The sequence below is a fragment of the Camelus ferus genome, chromosome 10 (genome assembly GCF_009834535.1).
Source record: "Camelus ferus isolate YT-003-E chromosome 10, BCGSAC_Cfer_1.0, whole genome shotgun sequence".
Classification (NCBI taxonomy): domain Eukaryota; kingdom Metazoa; phylum Chordata; class Mammalia; order Artiodactyla; family Camelidae; genus Camelus; species Camelus ferus.
In genome coordinates, this window is record NC_045705.1 from 28,047,342 (window position 1) to 28,069,994 (window position 22,653).

A 22,653-nucleotide genomic window follows, 5' to 3' on the forward strand; every position below is an offset into this window, starting at 1 on the left:
TGGCCAGCTTGCATGCAAAGTGATGTAGTATCTAGGTGTGATGTAACGTATACTGACCTTTTCCCCTTTGGTTGTAGGCTTCTAGGGCTTCTTTTTGATAAGGATTGATGAAACTGTCACTAAAAAATAATTATCTCTATAAATAGGAAACATTTGCTTTTTCTGCAAGGATTTGAAGAGGTACTATTACATGACTTTTATCTACTTTTTAGGAAAGAAGTAAATTTAAATTGTTTGCTGTATACTTTTGGAAATAACCTCAACATAGGAGAAAACAAGTATAGAAATCATGTTTACTACTATTTTTTTAATATTCTTAACCACTGAACTTAGAAGTTATGGTAAGCTTATTTTAGCAATAGCTTAAAAGGAACAAAAATTTTCCTGGTAGAGCAATTATCACCTGCAGATGGCCTAAAATTAGCATATTGAGTTCACTCTAGAAACAGCTTGTGAGCTGTGAAAGTGGAGTTCAGACAGATAGTGAGATTTCACAGAGACACTTGGTATATGGTATAAATAACCAGATATCAAGATACCAATCGATGCATGTCAAGTAAAATGAGACTGCTAATAGCTTAGTTAAAATAGCCTATGTAAAACTTGATGTCAAGGAGAATCTCATTTGATGTGAACACTGTGAAGCCTTTCTACTTATACATAGAATATTAAGAATTATCTGTATATACATACCCAAACAAAGAAGGCTTGAAATTGAATTTATGATGACCTGTATTTAGATTAGAAGGAAAGATAACTTTTAAGTATAGATGAAGGCAGTAATCAATTTTATAAAGCCTGTAGATTTCAGGTTAACTTCTCTCAGGCTTTCCACTGTTGTTATATTTGACAAATCCAAGAAGGTATTCTATTCTATGGCAAGGAGAAATAATTTGGAGTCAGAATTTGAAAGGAGAAGCCAATGAACAATGCAGAAGAATTTAACTTTTTCATAAGTGGATTTCTGTCTTTGCTGATGAATCATTTGGTCATTGAGCATTCCAACAAGGATTTCTGGCCTTTAATAGCCAGGCATTGAAAACACTGCTTCTTCCTTTGTGTTAAGTAATTAAAACTAATTGAGTTTTAATTCACATATAAAAAGAATGTATTTTAGTGCTTGCTTCAGCAGCACATGCTAGAACTGGAACGACGCAGAGATAAGTAGCATGACCCTGTGCAAGGTTGACATGCAAATCTGTGAAGCACTGCGTATTTTTTATGTTAACCAAACTTACTGCGGTCATCTTTTCACAGTATATACATCTACCAAACCACTATGTTATCTACCGTAAACTAATAAAAAGTTACATGTCAATTATATCTCAATAAAACTGGGAGAAAAAATGATGTATTTTGGACATGTACCTACACTGGAGACCAGCAGGACCAATTAAATGCTTAGCATGTTGTTGATAGAGTTTTATAAGTAAGAGTATGTCTTACGGGGTTTTATTTTGTCTCTGATCATTTTCTGGATAATTTTTACCATTCAGAAAAGAGACATTTAATATATGACATATACAGTGTAAGGGAGAAAAAAGCTCCCAATATGTGCATTTGTATTTCCTTAATATCCTAGCATAAAGTGATATTTCATATTGAACTGTATTTAAATGTGTAAATTTATATCTTGGGGGAAAAAACCTGAATTGAGCTTTAAAATTTGCATGACCACTTACTAAATATTCATATTGGTACTGAGATCCCTGGTCAGAATAAAGGAAAATATCAGCAGATCTTGTAAACTTCCCTGGTAGTTCTCCAGATTGATCACTGCCTGCAAATCCCATACCTTCTCCTCTTCTTTAGTTCCCTGTAGAAAAACTAAACAGTCAGTGGCTACCCTGTGAACTCCACTTAGCTACTTTGCAGTTAACAAGTCTCATTTCAAATGAGACTTCCTTATGTGCATGTGCAGGCGCACCCCCCACCCCCACACCAGTCCTAGCCCTGGGTGAGAACATTTCTTCATCAGTCTTCTCATTCCTCATCCTGTTTCTGGTGGTCCTCAGGACTTCGGGGACCTGCATAATTGCTTCTCGTCACTAAATGCTTGGGGACCACTTTATAATACGTTAGCTAAATCATTTTGGTCCCCTGATGAAATGTACTAAATAAAAAGTATTTTCAGATACTGCTAAGAATGCATATAATCTATCCTTACAAATAAAATACACCACAACTGTTACTCTGCCTGATGTACATCTGTTTGTACTGGCATGAGAAGCTGTCCATGTGCAAATTGTCTAACAGATATAATAGGATGCCCATATTTTTACTACTTTGTATACTTGACGCATTCAACAAAAAGTTTTTTAAAATGCATGAATTCTATGGCATATATTGTAATTTCTTTCAGCTGTTTGCATTTCTGTGGTTCTTGTGATTAGAATTTTTTTCTGCCTAGTGAACTCTTATTTACTCTTTCAGGACTTAACTGAAATGTAATCTGTGAACTCTACCTGATTCCCCAAACATAACTAGTTCCTCTCCTAAGCATTGGTGCCCTCTGTCTCTACCTCTGTTGTACCACTTACAGCATTGTCTTGTAATCATGTATTTATATAAAGATCTGTTCTCCTGCTAGATTGTGAGCTCCCATCACCCAGCTCTGGTTCAAGTACATAACATGCCCTCTACTGAATGAAAGCATGCCTCTTTATTACTTCGTGTTGCTCCCGGCCATGAGTTGATATGCATGGAGCATTTTAAGAGCTCTTTTATTTTCTGTATTTGTTAAAGTAACATCAAATGTATTTTGTGATTCCAGTTCTTTATTTTTTATCCATATGATTATTGAGGTTTTCTTTTAAAAAAACAGCTTTATTATGGAGTAATTTGCATACCTAAAATTCAGCCATTTTAAGTGTACAATTGAATGGTTTTAGTAAATTTACAGAACTGTGCAATAATCACTACGATTTAATTTTAGAACAACTTTTTTTACCCTAAAAAGCTCCCAACTGAGGTACTTGAAAATATGGCTGGAATGGTCCAGAAACTTATGTATGGTGAGTTGAACTGGATGACCTCAAAATGTGTCACTGTCTTTTACAGTGTCTATACTCTGTAGGGTACAACATGCTTAAGGGAGGCCTGGATACTTAGAGAAGCTCCATCCTGAAGGAATAGTGCATGTTGGCAATAGGGGACACTAATTTCCTCCCTCCCGGGGGCTTACTCTGTGATGCATCTGTGCTGGTCCACTGTATACATTACCTTCCTGGAGGTTCAGACTAGAGTAAGCTGCAGCGTAGATGACTTCTTCATTTAACGCACAGGGACCCAGCAGAAGAAGATATGGAATGAACTTGAGGTCACACTGCTAGTAAGTAGAAGGGCTGGGGTGAGCACTTTGGCCTGAGTACAAACCACGTCTCCTTAAACGTTCAGTAGCTACATGTTGAGCAATTACTCTACTCCTATAAAAAGATGAATCTTAGAAAACATTGTTAACAAATTTGAAGAGTTATTGTTTAATCTGAGAAGAGAAGGGGTGACTGAGTTGAAAGGATAAACTTTGAAACCAGCTTTTTCTTTGGGTAGAGACCATACGGTTTGGGTAGAGACCGAGCAGGCACAGTCTGACTTGAGTCAAGCAGACCTAGGCAAGCAGAGAAATAGAATCGTGTTTTAACAAACTGAAATATTGAAGGTGTCGGGGGCTGTCTGCTAATTTCTGATCGAGTTTGCTTTGGTGATTGTTTCTCTTTTAAGTCTTCAAATGTTCACCTTGGTTGGTCTTCAGCAACCCAATGGTCAGTTATGTCACTTAGAATATTGGTTTGGCTGCTGTAATAAGAGATTTAGTAATGGCTTGCACAAAAGAGAAGTTTCTTTCTCCATCAGAGTCAAAGCTAGGTAGGTAATCAAGGTTTGGCATCACAGCTCCACAATCATTAGGAATCCTGCCTCTTTTTCCCTCATTGCGCTGCCACCATTAGCGTGTGGCTTTCACCTTGGGGTCTAAGGTGGCTGTTTTATATCCTTCCATCACATCTACTTTCTGGCCATCAAGAGGAGGACTAGGCAAAGAGAAGGACGTGTATTTTTTTCTCCTTTAAGGCATGACTAAGAAGTTGCATGTATTACTTGTGCTCACATCTTATTAGGCAGTGCACAGTCATCGGGCCATTTGCACTGTGACACAGAAGGCAGAAGGTAGTTTTTATGGAGGGCAGTGAGGATGGGAAGGAGAACATATAGCCAACTGAAAATTCAATTGTTAAGGAAAGAATGAATGTTGGGGGACAGTTGGCATTCTCTGCCCCATCATTCTATGAAGATAAGTTTAACATGGAAAGCATGGACTTATACATAAGAAGGAGGGAGACGTGGAATGCTGCAGGCCAAACTCTTTCTTAGGGTCTCTCCTTTTTCATCTGGGCCAGGAGATTTGGCCAAATCTAGATACTTCTGTTGACATGGTTCCCCTGGGCGTTGAAGACACCACTTTGTCTGTTTCGAAGTTGGCAGTGTGTTAGTCTATCTTTTATGACGCAGTGTCAGTTTGGATTTGTGTTTCTCCTGGAAAAGTGTATGCAGTGGCTCCAAAGTTGGTATCTGGGTTGTGACTCCCATAGAGCAGATTCCACATTGCTAAAGTCTGGATGCATTTTCTTTCTTCAAAAGATTTCTAGGAAAAAATTCTCTCCTCATCAGAATGCTACTTTAAGACACTATTGTTCAAGATAGAAAGCTTAAAATGCCTATACTTGGCATGCATGCACACTTTTCTGTAACAAAATAACATTTGTTTCTTAGAAAACTGATGATATGTAGTCCAGAGTTCATGTTCCAACCTCAACACTTAACTCTGACGTAGCTTTGACTAAGCCAGTGGAAGTCTTGACTTTTCGTAGTTAATAGTATCTTAAAACAGAGTTTAGAAGTAGTTTCTGTCATCATACTATATATATTTAGTCAACAGTTAGGAAATCCTTTAAAAATGCATGTGTCATTTTTTTCATTGTTGGTTACTTGAGATCATAGATAATAGCTTTCTTTAAGGATGAATTTTACTCGCAACTAGTTTGAGCAAGAAGAGAAATAAATGTGAAGATACACTTAATATTTGAACATTGTCACTTTATGGCATCCTTCTAAAGGCTTTAAAAAATTTTTTTTATTGAAGCATAGTTGATTTACAATGTTAGTTTCAGGTGTACAGCAAAGTAATTCAGTTATACATATACATACATACATATTTTTTCTTTTCAGATTCTTTTCCATTATATGTTATTATAAGAAATTGAATATAGTTTCCTGTGCTATATAGTAGGTCCTTGTTGTTTATCTGTTTTATATATAGTAATGTGTGTCTAAAGGCTTTTTTGATGAGAAAAGATTATTTGAGCTCTTGAGATTAGAAAGCTTAAGTACGTTTGGTAGGCAGGATATTTCTCGTGATAATGTATGTTTATTTCTGAGACTACATTTTCCAAAATGTAGATGTCACCATAAATCCTTAATTATTTGAAGATCTCTATGCCGGTATTACATTTCAGGCAAGACTAATTTTAGCCAAGTTCACTGAAAGTATTTGCAGTGTTACCTCCAGTAATTTCATCTGATTCCTTATTATGCGCTCTTGACACAGCCAAATGATACACAGTATACAAAATAAACTGCTCTCTGTAGAAGTGGTGAGCGGTTTCGTGATTCCTCCTTGTTTGTGTGGGTGAGTTCTCTCCACTCCCTCTGTTGCCTGCATCCTCAGTCATCAGTCATCACAGATGTTTTGTTTTTCTCTTTTGCAGATGACACGGTTGGTACTGCCCGGCATGGTAGAAAGGTGAGTCATAAGCTCACACACAGACACTAGAGTGACAGAGCTCATGATTATTTATAGGGAGAATCCTTTCTTTGAAAAATTCATTAAAGTGACTAATGAACCTGTCCTCCATGTCTTAGCGACAGGGTGATGTGCCAGGCAAGTCACACGGTGGAGCATGAGTCATCCGGTGGTGGAGGCCTTTTCCACTCGATTCCCTTTTTATTTCCCTCTCCAGGGTTGTGGTGGTTCCTTTAGATCAGGATTAAAAAGGCTGCCTGAGTCACCATCACTAACTCAATTGCCTGCTATTCTGAGGGGGTGGATAGAGTTCCTGGGATATTCCCGGGAATGCCTTCTTAAAGCCGTAGGCTCTCAAAGCCCAAATCAGTGGAGCTTCATGAAGCAAGACCCCGCCCTCTGGTTTTGTTTTCTTATTGGGAGAATGGATGTGTAAGGAACTTAGGTGTGTTATTGAGTGATTATAAGATGTCAACCCCCCTCCCTTGGAGGGAAAGGCTGCGTCCCCTAGCCCCATCTGTGTTCCAGTTTGAATTGGGTTCCACTAGGATACATTCGGTATCTTCATTTTTATTGAGAACTGTGTTAAGTTCTTATACTTGAAACAGCATGAAGTGTAAACTGGTAATTAAGCTCTGTTTCTCCCTTGGAGAAGCCTGGGTGATGACTAGATCTTCAAAGAAAACCTGTTGTAAAGAGTTGGGCTGGCTTGCTCAGCCATTTGCTAAATTTAGGGCTTCACAGTCATCCTTCCTCTGCAAAATAGCTTTGAGTTTAGAAGAGATCCAAAGGAATCACAGCTTTGCAAAGGGAAGACACAAGGACCCTACTTCTGTGAAGAGACTTCTGTGACCAGCTTCGGGCAGGGAATACAGCTCATGTTTATTGAGTACATGTTGTGTGCCAAGTGTTAGAATGGGAACTTGATATGTGCTCTCTCATTTAACTTTGATAGCCCTCCACCATTGTACAAATGAGGAAACTGAGGTTAGGAATTCGTTTTAGGGGGCAGCTGCTGCTCAGCAAGGCTCTTTGTTTGTAATTGCATTTTATATGTGGTTTTGTATATTTTAATCGCTTTGTTTCAGTAAAATTTCCCTTTAAAACCTTCTAACTACATATTGATGGTTGACAGGGGACTTGTGCTTCTAATGGTCAGATATGGAAGTGACAGTGGTCAAACCAGACCTGAAGCCTAGAAGATTACAGAGAATTAGTGCAGACAGAGCAGAACTTGAGAAGGATGAAATTTGGGCCATCAACTTAGTTCTACTTTTGGTAACTGCAAGTGATACAGTATGAACTCAGGATAGTAAGTTCCATCCATTAAAAAAGAAATACATTCCACAGAGGTACTGTATAAGGAATTTTTAAGCTGGTGAAAACCATATCAAAAGAGATACTGGGTTTGAAATCATTTTGCAGACCATGAAATACTAGATTTGAAGAGTCACAGAACTTCAAATTAGTTGAAACCAACCCCCCTCATTTGACATAAGAAGTGAGACCCAAAGAAACTGAGTGTCGTGAAGGTACATAATTAGTTAGTAAATGATACAAACACAAGGTCCTCACACCTGTGTCTATAGACCTAGCAGCCTTGATCACAGTTGTAGCTGGAGCATTAGGTGTAGACAGAGGGAAGGATCCACCCGTTCAACAGGCAATCATTGAATAAAGTTTATCATACAGAAGGTGAACTGGATCCTTTCCTTCAAGAAATCAAATTGATTTTACACCGAGGTTGAGAAATGATGTGGTAGAAAGCCCATATAGGCTAGAGATTGAAACTGATATCATCAGGTGATTGTGGCACCAGCTAAGAACTAGTAAGAAATGTAAGTGGATTTTATGAATCGGTAATTTTGGATAGGAGAAGGAACAGCTACGTCTGCTTGAATTAAAGGAGTTACTACACTAGTTGTATTAGTCAGCATAGGCTAGCTACTATAACAGACCACCCCAGAATCTCAGTGGCTTAACACTGTAAAGGTTGAAGTAAGAGGGTATAGCTTAGTGATAGAGTACATGCTTAGGATGCATGAGGTCCTGGGTTCAATCCCCAGTACCTCCGCTAAAAATTAAAATAAAAGATTAATTAAAAAATACATAAAGAAACAATTACCTCCCTGCTCCAAAAACAAATATACAGAAACCACTATACAGGTTGATTTTTTCCTTCACATCACAGTCCAATGTGGATAAGTGGTCGGGGCTCTGCTCCACCCAGTCATCCAGGGATCTCATGCTCCTTCCATCTAGGGGTGGGGGTGTAGGGGGCACTCCTCCCTCAGCCTTGTAGTTCTCCGCAGAATCATCTGCATCCAGCTGGCAGATAAGGGAAGAGAAAGTAAGGATGATTTTACTGGAGGTTTCATGGGCCAGGCCTGAAAACGGTGCACCTCACTTCTGCCCACTCTCCATTGTTCAGAACTCAGTCACAGACTACAGCTAATTGCAAGGGAGGCCAGAAATGTTAGCTGTGGGCCCAAGAAGAAAGAAATACTCCAAGTTCACGGATCACCTGAAAGCATTCTTACGTACACCTTATAAGTGATTTTATTAAAGCCTGTCCTTTACACTGCCCCAAGTGGCACATTTCCTATGGTGGCTCACCATAGGTTTCGTACCTCCATTGAGGAGCAGCAGAGCTCTTTAGAAAGATCCTTTGTTGTTGTTGTTTTTCCCCTTTCACTGATTCTACCTCTGATGTATGCGTTTTTCCAAACGTCCTAGAACTATAGCCTGCGGCCAACTGACTATCACTAAACAAGTCTCTGTAATCAAACTAAGGTATTATTACCTTGGAAGTAGAAAGTGCATAATTACATTATAGAGGAAACTTGCTCTTTCCTCTTCCCTGGAATTATAAACATTGTGTACAGCTGGAGCCAGGAGGTGGTTGCCATAACAACCATGGAGAAGCTAAAAATAGCCTCTTTCGTACTGTATTGCTTAAGGTGGAATTATGACATGTTTTGGTGTTTTAGGGCAGGCATTTCTCTTTCATGTGGGAAACGTTTGCAAACTTTCTTCAACAAAGCAATATTTGTATAATGTATTTGGATTGCTGGTTCTAATTATATACCTGACCCCCACGTTCCAGGGTTCTTTCCTGACATAGAACTCTGTTTTGATGTTTCTCAGTCTTCTTGAGAATCTGTTAGAGAAATATCTGTACCAATTTCAGTGCTATGTTTAACCCTCCAAGAGCACACTTACATTTATACTCCTGGATAAGAAATGAAAATATGAAGAATTGTGATGTAGTCTGTTCTGCACAATCTCCCTCATTTGCCATCACACTCTGTATCCAGTTAGCAGCCCACATTAGGACCAACCCTGTGTTCCCACACTTCACAGCAGAGTTTACGCCTCCCTGGCTCCCTCTCCTCACCTGCAGCATGGAGCAGCGATGAGTTTCCTGAGGAAGGCAGAAATCAGTGACTTAGGTCACGCGAGATCTGTCACTTCCTCTATGACAGTAGTATTTTTATAAGAGCTATGTACTGGGATACTACAGCAGTCTGAGGGCATGTATGGAAGAATAAAGGCTCAGTAATTTTTTTATCCAAGTGATAATTAAGGGGAGTTTTCTCACTGGGAATTTTTCAGGACTGAGGAAATTCTAGAAAGCATGGCTATAGGAAGCTGTGAATGCAAAGTACTAAATTTTATAGGGTTGGATGTGTTTAATGTTTGACTTGTAGGGGGGCTAGTAATTGAAGAGACTGTTTTTCTATGAAAAGGTGCTTCCTTAGCAGCAGCAGTGTTTTCTGCTTTGTTTTTGTAGCGTTTTAGTTCTAGTAGCTCCTCAGTAACTCACACCGCTGAGACACCATCGTGTGGCTTTTAGCAATTAAGCAGCATGATGAATGAAGAATGTCGTATCACAGAAAACATTAGTCGACTTGTTTATTTGGATATTTGTCAGAACAAACTAGAAATGTGCTGAAGTATGAGCAACACAAGTCTTCATTATGGAACTTCAGCAGATATTCTTAATGTACCTTCCAATCTTAGAATTGTTCCCCAAGTCCCCGGAAAATGAGAGATTAACCAGGGTTTGGTTTTATGTTTGTTTCTATGCACAACTAAGTGCAGCCCATTTTGTCCTTCTGCCTGATATAACAGTTGTCAGGAGTCTGGCTGTGCCATGGAAACTGGTTTGACGTCACTAATTCTGCTCAGACGGAGGATTAGAGCTCGACAAAGTAGATTTTAAAGACCGAGTCCTTTGTACCTTGCAGTCCCAAGTGTTCCTCCCCCTCCCTCCATAAAGGATGGGCACTGTATACAGTACCAGGACTAAGACAGCCATGCAAGTGTGTTATTTATGATTCAGACAAAACTGAGCTGAATATCATCATCCTTGGGGAGAGAGACTTGTATGCTGTTGTGTGTGGGTGTGGGAGGAAGGGCTTTGCCAGGCAAACAAATACGCGTGCTTCTTCGTTTCACAGCGTTTTTGTGGAAGGGGTGTTTTCTCTCCTGTCGTTTTGGTACAATTTTAAATACTGTCCTTTTTGTGTTAACTTAGGTACAGTGCATTCTCGCTTTATACTTTGTTGGTGTTGGATTTGTTTTTGTGCATTTTAGAGTGCAAATATTGTGTTTTGCATAAAGTACCTTCAAATTCTGACTTTTCACCAACTCTAACTCTACCCCACTAGAAATTTTAAATTAGGGGAGAATATTTGAGAAACAAAAAATCTCAGTTGCCTCAAGGAGTAAACAGTTAAAGGCACATGCTTGCATAATTGTGACATATTTGATTATTGGTCTGCATCCATTTTGAAAACAGGGATGAGGTTTTTATTATCTTTGAGTTTTCCTGCATTGAAATCATTGCTTTGGTGAGGGAAGTTTTAAGCATCTATGTTGGTAAGGTCAAGATTTAATTTTTAAAATGCATTTGATAATGTTAAAGTTCATTTTTGGAAGACTTTTAAATTGTATTTCATTTGTGAGGAATGAAATAAAAAATGTAAGATTTTTGTTCAAGGGCACACGCAAGTGCCCCAGCCAATTAAGAGTATATCAGCGCACATAACCCAGCTGATCAAACCAGCGGTGATAGTTGATACCGTGAAAAACGTCATCTTGAGATTGGCTTTTCCTCACCTGCTGTGCACGAGTGAGGACATAGCAATTCCTGGTTGTATAAGAAAAGGTTAAAGTAAAACACTACCTAAACCTACCAGGATGTTTGGGGCTCGGGATGGGGTGCAACTGGTCAGGATTTGGGGTTACTTCTCAGAAAGCATATTGTGTTGCAGAAGATGTAGTAGCTCTCAGCTTCTACTTGATTGGGATCTGCTCTGAGCTGAAAGGTGACATTCCCATATATCCTAAAAATGTTTTGCTCTCCCTCTCTCCTCTTTGATAGATTTATTGAGATATGTTTCACATATTATAAAATCTACTCATTTAAAGTCTACAATTTGGTGGTTTCTAGTATATTCACAGAGTTGTGTAACCATCCCCACAATCTACTTTCAGAATATTTTTAACACCCTAAGAAGGTAAAGATATTTTAAACATCATAAGTTAATACTATAATGAAAATTTCCAGTAACTGAAGTGTCTTTTAATTCAGGTTTGATCAAAGGGATTTCTCACAAATATAGATAAAATGAAATTACTGGAGACTAATTGCTCATTCACCAGTTTTTATCTTCGAGTAATTGGGTTTAACTCTTGATAGAGACTCTTACTCTCTTAAAATTTAAAAAGAAAAGCCTTTTCTGTCTTTGTGAAAGACAAAAGTAAAAAAATACAAGCATGATACAATCAATACAATTAATACATAATATAATTAATACATTGACTAAATATTTCCATTGTTCTTCGAAACCGTAATATAACAATTTAAAATTTGAGATTTGATTTCTATACTTGACATGTTAATGGATTTCACTGCTTAGGAAAGTGTATATTGCCAATAAGGACTTCAGTTTCAAAAACAAAAACAGAAAAACAACTTGTTTTCAGTGATTCATTAAGCTGCGCATCTAGACTTCCATTTGATGGTTGAAGAGGCATCTCGCCTAGAGGCTGGCAGATGGACTGGGTGACCTTTGGGGATTATTTCTTTTCAGATTTATGTCTAAACTAACTTAGATGCCATCTAATTGTATCTTTTATTATTTTGCATAAAAGGGGGTCTATCTAGTTCTTTTTTTTAATTGTTTAAAAAAAAAAAAGGCCTTGGGGGAAGTGAATACAGACGAATAATGAGAAAGTAAGTAGAAAAAAAGGAACCGGATCTGAGGACAGGCAGTAGGTGGGATCAGGTTGCAGTGGCCAAAATTTCTAAAACCGTAATTCCACACTTCACCCAAGCCACACATGCCTGCTAGCAACTAGTATGTTTACAACAGTGCTTTTCTCAAACTAATTTTTATTGATTTGTAGAGTTAGTAATTCCCAATAACTTTCTGACTTTAACTTTCATTAATCTCTAAAAGGCACAGTAGAAATTGAGCTTTGCCTCTTGGCAAAAGAATATGGTTTTGGGAAAAAAAAGAATATGGTTTGCTAAACTATAGAGTACCATGATTTTATTTTATTTATTTTTAATATATTTTTAAAATTTGCTCGTTGGGGGAGGTAATTGGGTTTATTTATTTATTTACTTATGTATTTCTTAGAGGAGGTACTGGGGATTGAACCCAAGACCTCATGCATGCTATGCATGTGCTCTACCACTTAAGCTATGCCCTCCCCCTAGATGTCCATGATTTTAGAGTCTACTCATTATTTAGCACCTGAATATCTACAAACCAGGGGAAGCAGGAGGTGCCAGACATAACCATTCATTCGTTGCCAGAGGCTTTTATCGAGTACCTGTTAATAGGCTCAGGACTTCGCAGAGTGTTTTGGAGAAAAGTGTATAGGACAAGGGCTATAATGTCTAGAAACTTATGGGTTTTGGGTTTTTTTTTGAAGGAGAAAAATGTTTATACTCATAGAGTGATTAAATGCTCCAGGATGATAGTATGTGATGATACGTCAAATAAAAGCATACAAGGAGTAGGAGAGTGTTTTTACGAGTGAGAATTCTTGATGCTATGGCCAGAGAAGACCTCAGAGGATAGACATCAACTCCAGGAGACTGAAGATCTAATCTGGTCATGCCCCAGATTACTAAAACTGAGAAATGAGCTAATTGCAAACAAGAGCTATTTTTAGTTGATTGAGTTATGCCTCATTCACTGAGCAAGCATATCACATGCCGACAAAAGGCATGGAGAGATGTGTGTCAGGAAAACAGCTAGGTTATTCTGTTTCAAATAATTATATATCTCAATCTGTAGTTTACAGACAGTTGTATATTTGACTTCATCCTGTGTACTTGGTACATCTTCCTTTTCAGATCTAAAGGGGCGATTATCAACATTTCCTCTGCCAGTGGCCTGTACCCAGTTCCACTGTTGACCATCTACTCTGCAACCAAGGTGAGCAATTTTTTAGTAAATTATGTCAGAATAATTTTCCATTTGAGAAATGAGCATGGAACTTTCTTGAAGTTCTACCCTTAGCAGTTGTCAAATGGTCTGAGAAGAAAAGGAAAGTAGCCAATGCTGGTTTCAGAGGAGCCAGAGATGCAGATGCACTGATTGGTATCAGCTTTACAAATGGGGCAGCACCAAAATCTCAGATCCACAAATGCTTTTTTCTCCCAGTAGTTGACTGGTTTTTAAAATTGGTATTTGTACTTTCCAGTAGAGAGCTGGTCTAGGCCACTTAGCTCAGTTGATCAGAACATGATGTTTATGAGTCTAAGATTGGGGATTTGAATCATGAATGAGTCAGCTTCGTACAGATTAAGTTCCAAGGCTGTCCAGCCGAGTAGAAGGATTGAAGCTAGTCAGCACATAAATACACACAGTAGGCACGAGAGAGACAGGTGAGAGGGTGAGTGTTCTGCCACATTATTCAGAATTCACAGATATTTATTGTCACTTCTAGAGTGAGACAAGAATTTCTGAGAACTCTCTGTAAAATGTCATAATTCTATACAACATCACCATTCACCTCATCACGTTACTGCTAGGACGATAATTTAGAATGCATTTCATACTGCCTGCAGGTCAAAAGCATTTTCAAATACATTGTTGAAGCAGAGGATGCATCTCTGAAATAAAAATGACCATTGAGATGCTGAAATTAAACAAGCTTTTAGGGGAAAATGAGCAAAATAAAATACACGATAAGAACTTGCAATATGACAGGGAAGGAAAAGAGCAAAACGCCCACCTTCTTGTTCACTTGGCTTTTTGTTCCCTGGAAGAACTTAAAGTGACGACGTACTATATTTTGAAAAAGCTTGGCACCACCCCCAAATCCTATGATCTACCTGCTTTCTGTATCTCTAAAACATACAGTAAGCATGTTTAATATGAGCACCATGTTTCTTGAAGCAATTGGTGACTTCAACTTCTTCTTGCCTGTTCTGCTCTGTGGACACAAGATGATGACTAATGGAGCCCTGGTAGAGTCATCACTGATACTTCAAGCCCACGGTGGAGTCCACATTTGAAAAAAATGGTACATTATATTTTACAAATAGATTTAAAGTTGTTCTGGTGGAAGAAGGGGGGCTGTCATGTTCATCTCTGGACTTCTTGGCTCTTGCCATCCCAAAGGACCAAGTGGATGCATGCTCTTCTCTTTACTGACAACAAAATCCCCAAAGAACATAGCTGAACAGAATTCACGTTGTGTTTCCGTTTGACTGGCAAGTGGAGAGGACGAATACATCCTTTGTTATATAATAAGACATTTCTTCTTGGAAAGTAATTTTCTGAAAAGAAGAAAAGATAGGAAGAACCTTTTCCAGTTAAGTCAAGTTTGATCTGGATATTATGTTTAGCTAGAGAATACTTAATTCAATGGCAGATAAAAACAACTTGATGTTCTGAGGTGTGTTTTTAAGGTCTCTTCTGCATTTGAAATAAAAAGAATGATTAGAAGCTATAGTGTTAAATGGTTAGTTGATCATTTTTGTTGCCATGGCTACAGATCGGGCAGATTGATGTAATGTGCATGTGTGTTCTCACTCCCACCCCGTCCCAGGCTTTTGTAGATTTCTTCTCCCAGAGCCTCCATGAGGAATATAAGCACAAGGGCATCATTGTGCAGGTGAGTGGAGTTTGTTTCAGTTAAGCATCCCTGTTTTTGTGTGGTTTCCACGGCAACTGTTGCTGTCTTGGCAATGAAAGAAAATCACATTCCTAAGTGAATGTGACGTTGGCACACCATTAAAGACACGGTTTCTTTTTCCTTTATGCACTTAAGTCTAGATTTTGAACAATTATTCCCTAGAATGTTTAAGTGGTAACACGTAAGGTAGAACTAAATGCAGTATGAACAGTTGAGGCATAATAATTGTAATTTCTCAATTTTTATTTTTGAGAGAATTAGACTGTCAATATCTCTTAGCTGCCAGGCATGTAAGATGTGCCATGACTGTTCCAAAGCCACTCATTATCATAAGAGGCAGAGAGCTGAATAAAGAGCTAACTCTTACTGGAGCAAGGGTGACTGCATCCACCAGGATGATGTAGGTGTGGGAGTGATTTTTTTTAATCCTGGTAAAATAGACATAACCAAAAGCACCATTTCAACCACTTTTAAGTATGCAGTTCAGTGGCTTTCAGTATATTCACATTGTTGTGCAACCATCACTACCTTCCATCTCCAGAACTTTTTTCATTTCCCAAAATGAAACTCTATCCATTAAACAGTAACCTTCCATTTCCCCCTGCCCGAGCCCCTGACAGCCACCATTCTATTCCTGTCTCTGAATTTGACTATATGAGTGGAATCACATAATCACATAATCACATAGCATAATGTCTTCAAGTTTCATCCATGTTGTAGCATGGGGCAGAATTTCCTTTTTAAGGCTGAATAAAATTCCATTTTATGTATACACCGCATTGTGTTTATCCATTCATCTGTCAATGGACATTTGAGTTTCTTCCACTTCTTGGCTGCTGTGAAAAATGGTGCTGTGAACATGAGTGTATACCTATCTTTTTGAAAACTTGCTTTCAGTTCTTCTGGATATGTACCCAGAAATGAAATTGCTGGATCATATAATAATTTTTTTTTGAATAATCACCTTCTGTTTTCCATAGTAGCTATCCTATTTTACAGTCCTACCAGCAGTGCATAAGGGTTCCATTTTCTGTACATCCTCACCAATAAATACTTCTTTTCTTTTTGTTTGTTTGTTTTTAATAATTGCCATCCTAATAGGTGTGAAGTGGTATCTAATTGTGGTTTTGATTTTGACTTGCATTTCCTCAATGATTAGTGATGTTGAGCATCTGTTCAAATGTTTATTGGCCATTTGGCTGTCTTTGGAGAAATGTCTATTCAGGTCCTTTGCCCATTTTTTCATTGAGTTGTTTGCTTTTATTTTTGAATTGTGAGATTCTGGATATTAACTCTTTATTAGATATATTAGATATATGATTTGCAAGTATTTTCTCCCATTCCAAGGGTTACCTTTTCATTCTATGGATAGTGTCCTTTGATGCTCAAAAGTTTTACATTTTGATGTAGTCCAGTTTACCCATTTTTTGTTATTGCTGCCTGTGCTTTTGGTGTCATATCCAAAAAAAATCACTGCAAATCAAATGTCATGAGGCTTTCCCCCTATGTTGTCTTTCAAGAGTTTTATAGTTTTTAGCTCTTAGGTTTAGGCCTTCCATCCATTTTGACTTAATTTTTATAGAGACCCTCTTTTTTTTTTTTTAAAAATTGAAGTGTATTCAATTTACAATGTTGTGCTTATAGAGACCTTTGATTTTATTATGTAACTAACAGATACAGTGCTGTACAAATACAATACAAAATACGAGAGGAAGCAAATATAGGAGCTTTTAAGGGTATCTATCTCAAATCAGCTATTGTTCAACACCAAGAGATAATGGTTCACAGTATTTCCATCCTTAGGCACATTTTTAACAATGTCTTGGGGAAACTGCAATCCTTACCCCTTTCCTGCTCCTGCCCACAACCTGCCCCTGCCTCTTCACACCCCCAGTGTTCATGGCTTTCAATTCTGTGAGCCTGGTGTTTTCCTTTTTGTAACTTGAAGCCTCCAATGATCAATCATCATAGTAATAGCTAATATTTGAGGGGATACTTTTCAGGCACAGTGCTGAGCACTTGTTGCGTGTCCAGTTATTTCATTGTGTCTCATAATGACCTCATAAGACGGTGTGATCATCATCATCTTTAAACATCAGGGTTCAGAGAGGTTAAGCCACTTGCTAATGTCGAACCAGGACTCAAGTCACCAAAGCCTTTGTTTTTAACCACTGGGCTACTTGCTCCAGGCCTTTGGGACAGCGTTGAAACCTTATTGGCTTCATTTGTGCTCAGGCAGCCACGTGTCAGAGGGGTGCTGGGCTGCCTAGTGCCATTTCCTCCTTTCTGTCTTTAGGGTGAATGTTTCCTCATCTTCTAGGGTCAGTTTAGTGCTTCCTCTAAATTCTTACCTGAGGTGTCCCCCAAGGGAGTCTCTAGATGTCATAGCCCTTTGGTGTTATTCCGATTTGCAGCTTCCCATCAATACTGGGTACACTGGGGAGGATAGGGCTTTCGAGAATCCTGAATTTTATATATGGAGCTATCCTACTCTCCCCTTTCCCCCTTCTTTGACACCAGTCATTTTAATGCTAAGCGCTCCAGCCTGCTCGGTAGAACGAGTTGTATTTTGGTAGCAAGGAAATCAACAAAGCATTCATGGGAGGTAAAGGCATCAGTTGTGCCATTTTTTCATTCTGATGAATCTGTTGTATTCAAGCCATTAATTTAATACTTTTTAAACCATCTACTGAGAGTCCTGCATCTACTAAGCAGGATCTTAAAGGTCCATTGGTAGGTGACCTATAAGCAGTGTGACCAGAAGCTGCAAGTGTTTCAGTGACAAAAGGGAATCTTAGGCTTTGTGAGCATAGACGAGCAGTATCTAAAATTCTGTCAACACACAAGACTGTCTCTTCCTTTTTTCCGCATCTGGTTTCCTTCAAAGATCTTTTCTCCATACTCTCTGCCTCTTGATTTGCTGCAACTAGAAGCTACTACAAAAACATATTAGCATTTGGTTTACTTTGATAAACTTTTATTTTTCCTTAATCATGAATGATAGATTATGTAATTTCATTAATGACTGCCTTCCTTCACAGGAATTCATTCAAGGTTTAAACTTAGAATGAATTTGGTGAAAAAAATAAGTGCTGAACTGTTAGTGAGGAAAGTACAAGTGTCCTGTTTCTTTGGGAACACATGAGAATGCTGAAGTAGAAGACGATCTCATATTGATTCTGACCAAGGGGATCAAAAATGTGGGATCTCAATGAAGCTCAGTTAAAAAGTATTGTTTTTTTCTCTGGTGGTGTGTTAAGTCTGCACATTTTTTGGTCCAGGAGTATTTATCAGCTGGCTTCCCCTTCCACTCTATCCCACATACTGTTTCCTGGGTGATCTTGTTAAAAACAAGTCTGATAACAGTTGCTTTGCTTCCTAGCCCTCCAGGGGCTGCCTGTAGTGTTTAGCATTGAATTCAGACCCCACAAGGCCATCACCTCTCTTGTCACTGTATCATCCCACTCTGCGTTCTGGCTGGAGTGGACGTTGTAGTGGCCGGTGTGTGCTCTGCCCTCTGCAATGCCCACGACTGGCCCCTCTGCCAGCCTGCCCTCTCCCCAACTCCTCTCCCCAACTCCTCTCCATGTCCACACTCCGCATCTCTCTGCCCCGTTCACACCTGAGCCTGTGGACCCCGTCCATCTTTCAGGGCTTCTGTCACACTTCACCTGCCCTGGGAAGCCTTATCTCGGCTGCTGGTATGTTTGGTTATGCCTTCCCTTCTGCCCTCTTATTTCTTATTATATATGTCTGGCTGGGACTCTCTGGCCTGGAACTGTCCCCGTTCCAGTGTATTCTTGAGAACAGGCTTTTGATTGTGTTTGTCTGTGTGTTGCTAATGGCACATGTAATTCCAGGCACACTAGAGACCTGCCATTTCCTGGCATCGCAGAGACTGGCTGTGCATGTCCATGCTTTGTGATACACAGCCCTCTGTTTTAAGGCTTTTCAAGCTTCTTCTGTTGCTCCCATATACCTCTGGTCTTGAATTTTCAAACTCAGTATTTAAAGGGTTTCCCAGCTAATGTTCTAATGCCAAGTTTCAGTTTCTTCTAACTTTGGAAGGAAAGTTCTCTTTTTAGGTCTGCCTCCATGTGAAGGTCCAACAGATTGCTCTTTGGGGAGAGGAAGAGAGTAGGTTTCTCAAATTCTAGGTTGTTTTATATTCATTGCTAATTAATCATTTTGTCTTTGCTTTTCAACCCCCTTCTTTCCTATAATTATGTACAGGCATTTAAAATTTCCTCCATGAATTCAGATTTGCCAATATACAAGCATTTCCTGGAAATGCAAGTAAGTAGCAACAAGTGATACAAGTGTCCTGGAGGTGAATTTTGACTCTGTCTGTTGAGGATAAGAAGTACATTCTCGTAAATCTTATCAAAATTGTGCTCTGTTGGTAAGAACTCTCTGTTCTCATTATAAACCCAGGCAAAATTATGCTTAACTCTTTCAAAGGGCAAAATCATAAGTGATCTGACTGGCTAGTTAGTGGGCCCCAGTACCCGATTCCTTCTGTGTGCCCCGTACCAACTTGCTGTTAATGCTGAGCAGGTAAGAAATTGCTAAGACTAAGATGGCATCCTAAAACAACACTTCTTGAACTCTTATTCTGTAAAACTTTCACAAACCGTCTTGTTTTTTTTAAAAAACTTTTGATTTGGAAATAATTTCAAGTCTACAGAGAACTCGTAAGAATAAGAATAGTACAAAAGACACCCCAATACTCTACCCAGATTCACTTATTGTTAACATTTTACTCCATTTGTTTTATCATTGGGAAGTGAGCTGCATACATCATGTTTCCTTACCTCTAAATCCTTTAGTGTGTATTTCCAAAGAATAAGGATATCCTTTTAGATAACCACAATTCAGTTACCAACTTTAGAATTAACATTGTAGTATTTTTTTTTAATTTTTTGGGGGGGTGGTAATTACGTTTGTATGTATGTTTGTTTATTTAATGGAAGTACTGGGGATGGAACCCAGGACTTTATGCATGCTAAGCATGTGCTCTACCACTGAGCTAGCTATATCCTCCCCTGATGTAGTATTTTTGTCTAATCTGCCCTTTGTATTCCAATTTTTGACTCCATGGTGTCCTCTATAGCATTTTTTTAATCCTCCTGTAAAGAATTCAATCTAGGACCAGGTATTATACAGCTTTCCTGTCTCTTTAGTTCCCTTTAATCTGGAATACATCCACGGCTCCTTTTAATCAAACATTCCTCATTTGGGATTTCTCTGATGATTCCTCATGGTTAGATTCAGGTTATGCTTTCCTGGCCAAAATTACATATGTGACATCGTATCTGTCTCAGGGCATCGCATTCAGAGACACATGATACCCACCTGCCCCTCACTGGTGATGTTGATTTTGAGCCTTCATTCGAGTTACCCAGTTTCTCTGCTCTGTCATTACTGTTCTTCCCCCTTGCACTAATGAGCTACTTGTGGGGAGACACTTTGAAGACCATGCAGATGTCCTGCTCCCTATTACAGTTTTCTCTACATTTAGCATCAAGCAATGATTCTTCACAAATCTGGCTTATGAAGAGCTTTTTGATGCTAAAGAATTTATGAAGCCCTGCCCAGATATTTAGCCACTTCAAACCAAGAAGTCACAGCTCTCTCAGTCCAGGCTGTGGTTTTATGCAGACTGCATTTATGACTGCTGTGCTCAGAGGCAGTGAGGGAAGGATGCCGAGCCCAGAGTCAACCAACCAAGGTTTTAGCTCTGATGTCCCCATAGAAAGCTGCTTCATTACTGTGAGACTCAGCCTCCCCCTTCAGCAGGTGGGGACACATGATGTAGCATCTGTAAAAACACTGAAAACTGTGAAATGGGAAGAAAGAAATTTGCATTTATTTACTGTCTACAACATGCCTCATATTTTCACCTACTTTGTTATCCTGTTTGAGACAGACATTAACCTAGTCCCATTTTACGAATGGGAAGCTAACAATCAATAGGAATCATGTAACTTGCCTCAGGTCAGTGCAGCTCACCAGCCAGCGCAGCGCCTGCCCCTGGCCAGCTCTTTAGTGAGGCAGGGAGGAGGCCAAGGGAATCAGACACAGTCCCTGTCCTCAAGGCACCCACAGAGAGAGAAGACAGAGATTTAAACACATGACAATGACAAGGGATACTAAGTCCAAAACTAGAAGCATATATCGTGTTCCACATGCCCTCAGTCAAGAAACACTGAGAAGGAGCTAGCAGGGAGCTGGGGACGCAATGGCAGAAAGACAGATGGAGTCCCTGCTGTGGCAGAGTTGATGTTTAGTGGGAAGGAGACAGATAATAAATAAGCAAATACAGGACTGAGATGGTTTTACATAGTGTCAGCCCTGTGAAGAACCTAAAGGCAGCTGCTATGTTGGGGAATGTGGGAAGGAGTAGGAAATTTACCCATCTGTGTTGGTGATGTGGGTTTGGATAACACCAAGGTCTGTGCTCTTTCTGCAATGCCTTCTTGCTTCTCCTTGGGTGTTACTCGGCATCTTGGTTTTCTTCCCTGGAGCTGGGAAGCCAGGTCTCTGGAAGCACTCTCAACAAGGAGATTATTTGCTAACTAAAACCATCCCGTAAAGTTTAGTTGACCTGACTCTCTACCCGAGGAAAGATGAGGAGGCAAGTGGAGACCACCCAGACCCAGAGAAGGCGGGTATTAATTCGGTTAAAAATGTAGCTTTAAATCAGCTTAAATTTAGAAAACAAATAGGATGAATTGAGAAGAGGGAGAAAACAAAATTCAAGTTTATTTTTTAAATGAAAGAAGATATTCCTATTTTATGTTTTGGTAAAACATTCTATTGCTCAGAGTAATCATATAGATCTACCAGGCTTCACAGAGCTAGAAAGCCAAACATGGAGACATGGCTGTCAGGATTGCAAAGCAAATGTAAGTCCTCATCCATTCTTCTCATTAGTTGCCAGTGACAATAAAAGAAGGTAATGGAGTGTATCTTTAGTGCAAACAGAGTCTAAATACAGAGAACTATAAAGCAACAGAAAGATTCCCCCAGGATATATTCATATCTGGTCAACTGCACCAACGTAATGGCTTAAGAATAAAATTAGTCCTGTTGGGATCATTGGACCCAGATCCCTTCCAACTAGGTGAAGCCCCATTTTTTATCAGTGATGATGTCTTTTTTTTTTCTTGGCCTTTTACAACAGTGTTGTACCACAAGCACTAAAAACCTAAGATGTCCTTTAATCCTTCAAACCACATTAAATCTGTATCCAGAAAGGACTCAGATATCCGGGTGGCTACCTCAGTCATTTTGTATAGGTTCTTACACCTCTTATAGGATATAAAAATTCAGCCAAGTTTTTCTTTCCAAATTCATTCTGAAAAATATAAATCTTAGAAAACTTAGAAAATAATTGCTGAGTTCAAATCCCATACTCTTTAACTGATAGTATGTTATTTAATCCTCATAATACAATAGGGAAGATGCTTTATCCTCCAGTGAAGCTCAGCATTTTGCTCAAGATCTCACAGCTCATAAGTGGTCAAGTGGAATCTGAATCCAAGTCTGTCTGACTTCAGAACTGATGTTTTTTCCACCTGTACCCTGCTTATTCTTTCCATCAGGAAATCCTACTGACTTTAGTTTATCCTTTAAATATATCCACTTTCTGGCAGGGGAAGCAGAGGGCATAGCTCAGTGGTGGA

The 22,653-nt window shown here is 39.1% G+C and overlaps 1 protein-coding gene, 1 long non-coding RNA gene and 2 other non-coding genes across 4 annotated transcripts in view; 3 read left to right on the top strand and 1 right to left on the bottom strand.

Annotated features, from left to right (window-relative positions):
• The window catches only part of HSD17B12 (hydroxysteroid 17-beta dehydrogenase 12), a 135,497-nt gene that overhangs the window by 106,480 nt on the left and 6,364 nt on the right, over positions 1-22,653 (top strand). Inside the window, exons 7-9 of the mRNA XM_006184248.3 lie at positions 5,763-5,797; positions 13,176-13,257; positions 14,879-14,944. Of these exons, the coding sequence (XP_006184310.1) occupies positions 5,763-5,797; positions 13,176-13,257; positions 14,879-14,944 (183 nt within the window). The remainder of the gene's footprint in view (positions 1-5,762; positions 5,798-13,175; positions 13,258-14,878; positions 14,945-22,653) is intronic.
• On the top strand, positions 1,119-1,220 carry LOC116666753. The gene has a single exon (XR_004323647.1). It is a non-coding gene; the product is annotated as a U6 spliceosomal RNA (small nuclear RNA).
• TRNAP-AGG lies at positions 7,800-7,871 on the top strand. The gene has a single exon. It is a non-coding gene; the product is annotated as a tRNA-Pro (tRNA).
• Positions 11,453-22,653, bottom strand: part of LOC116666358 — a 36,007-nt gene continuing 24,806 nt past the window's right edge. Inside the window, exon 2 of the long non-coding RNA XR_004323168.1 lies at positions 11,453-14,606. This is a non-coding gene — a long non-coding RNA (uncharacterized LOC116666358). The remainder of the gene's footprint in view (positions 14,607-22,653) is intronic.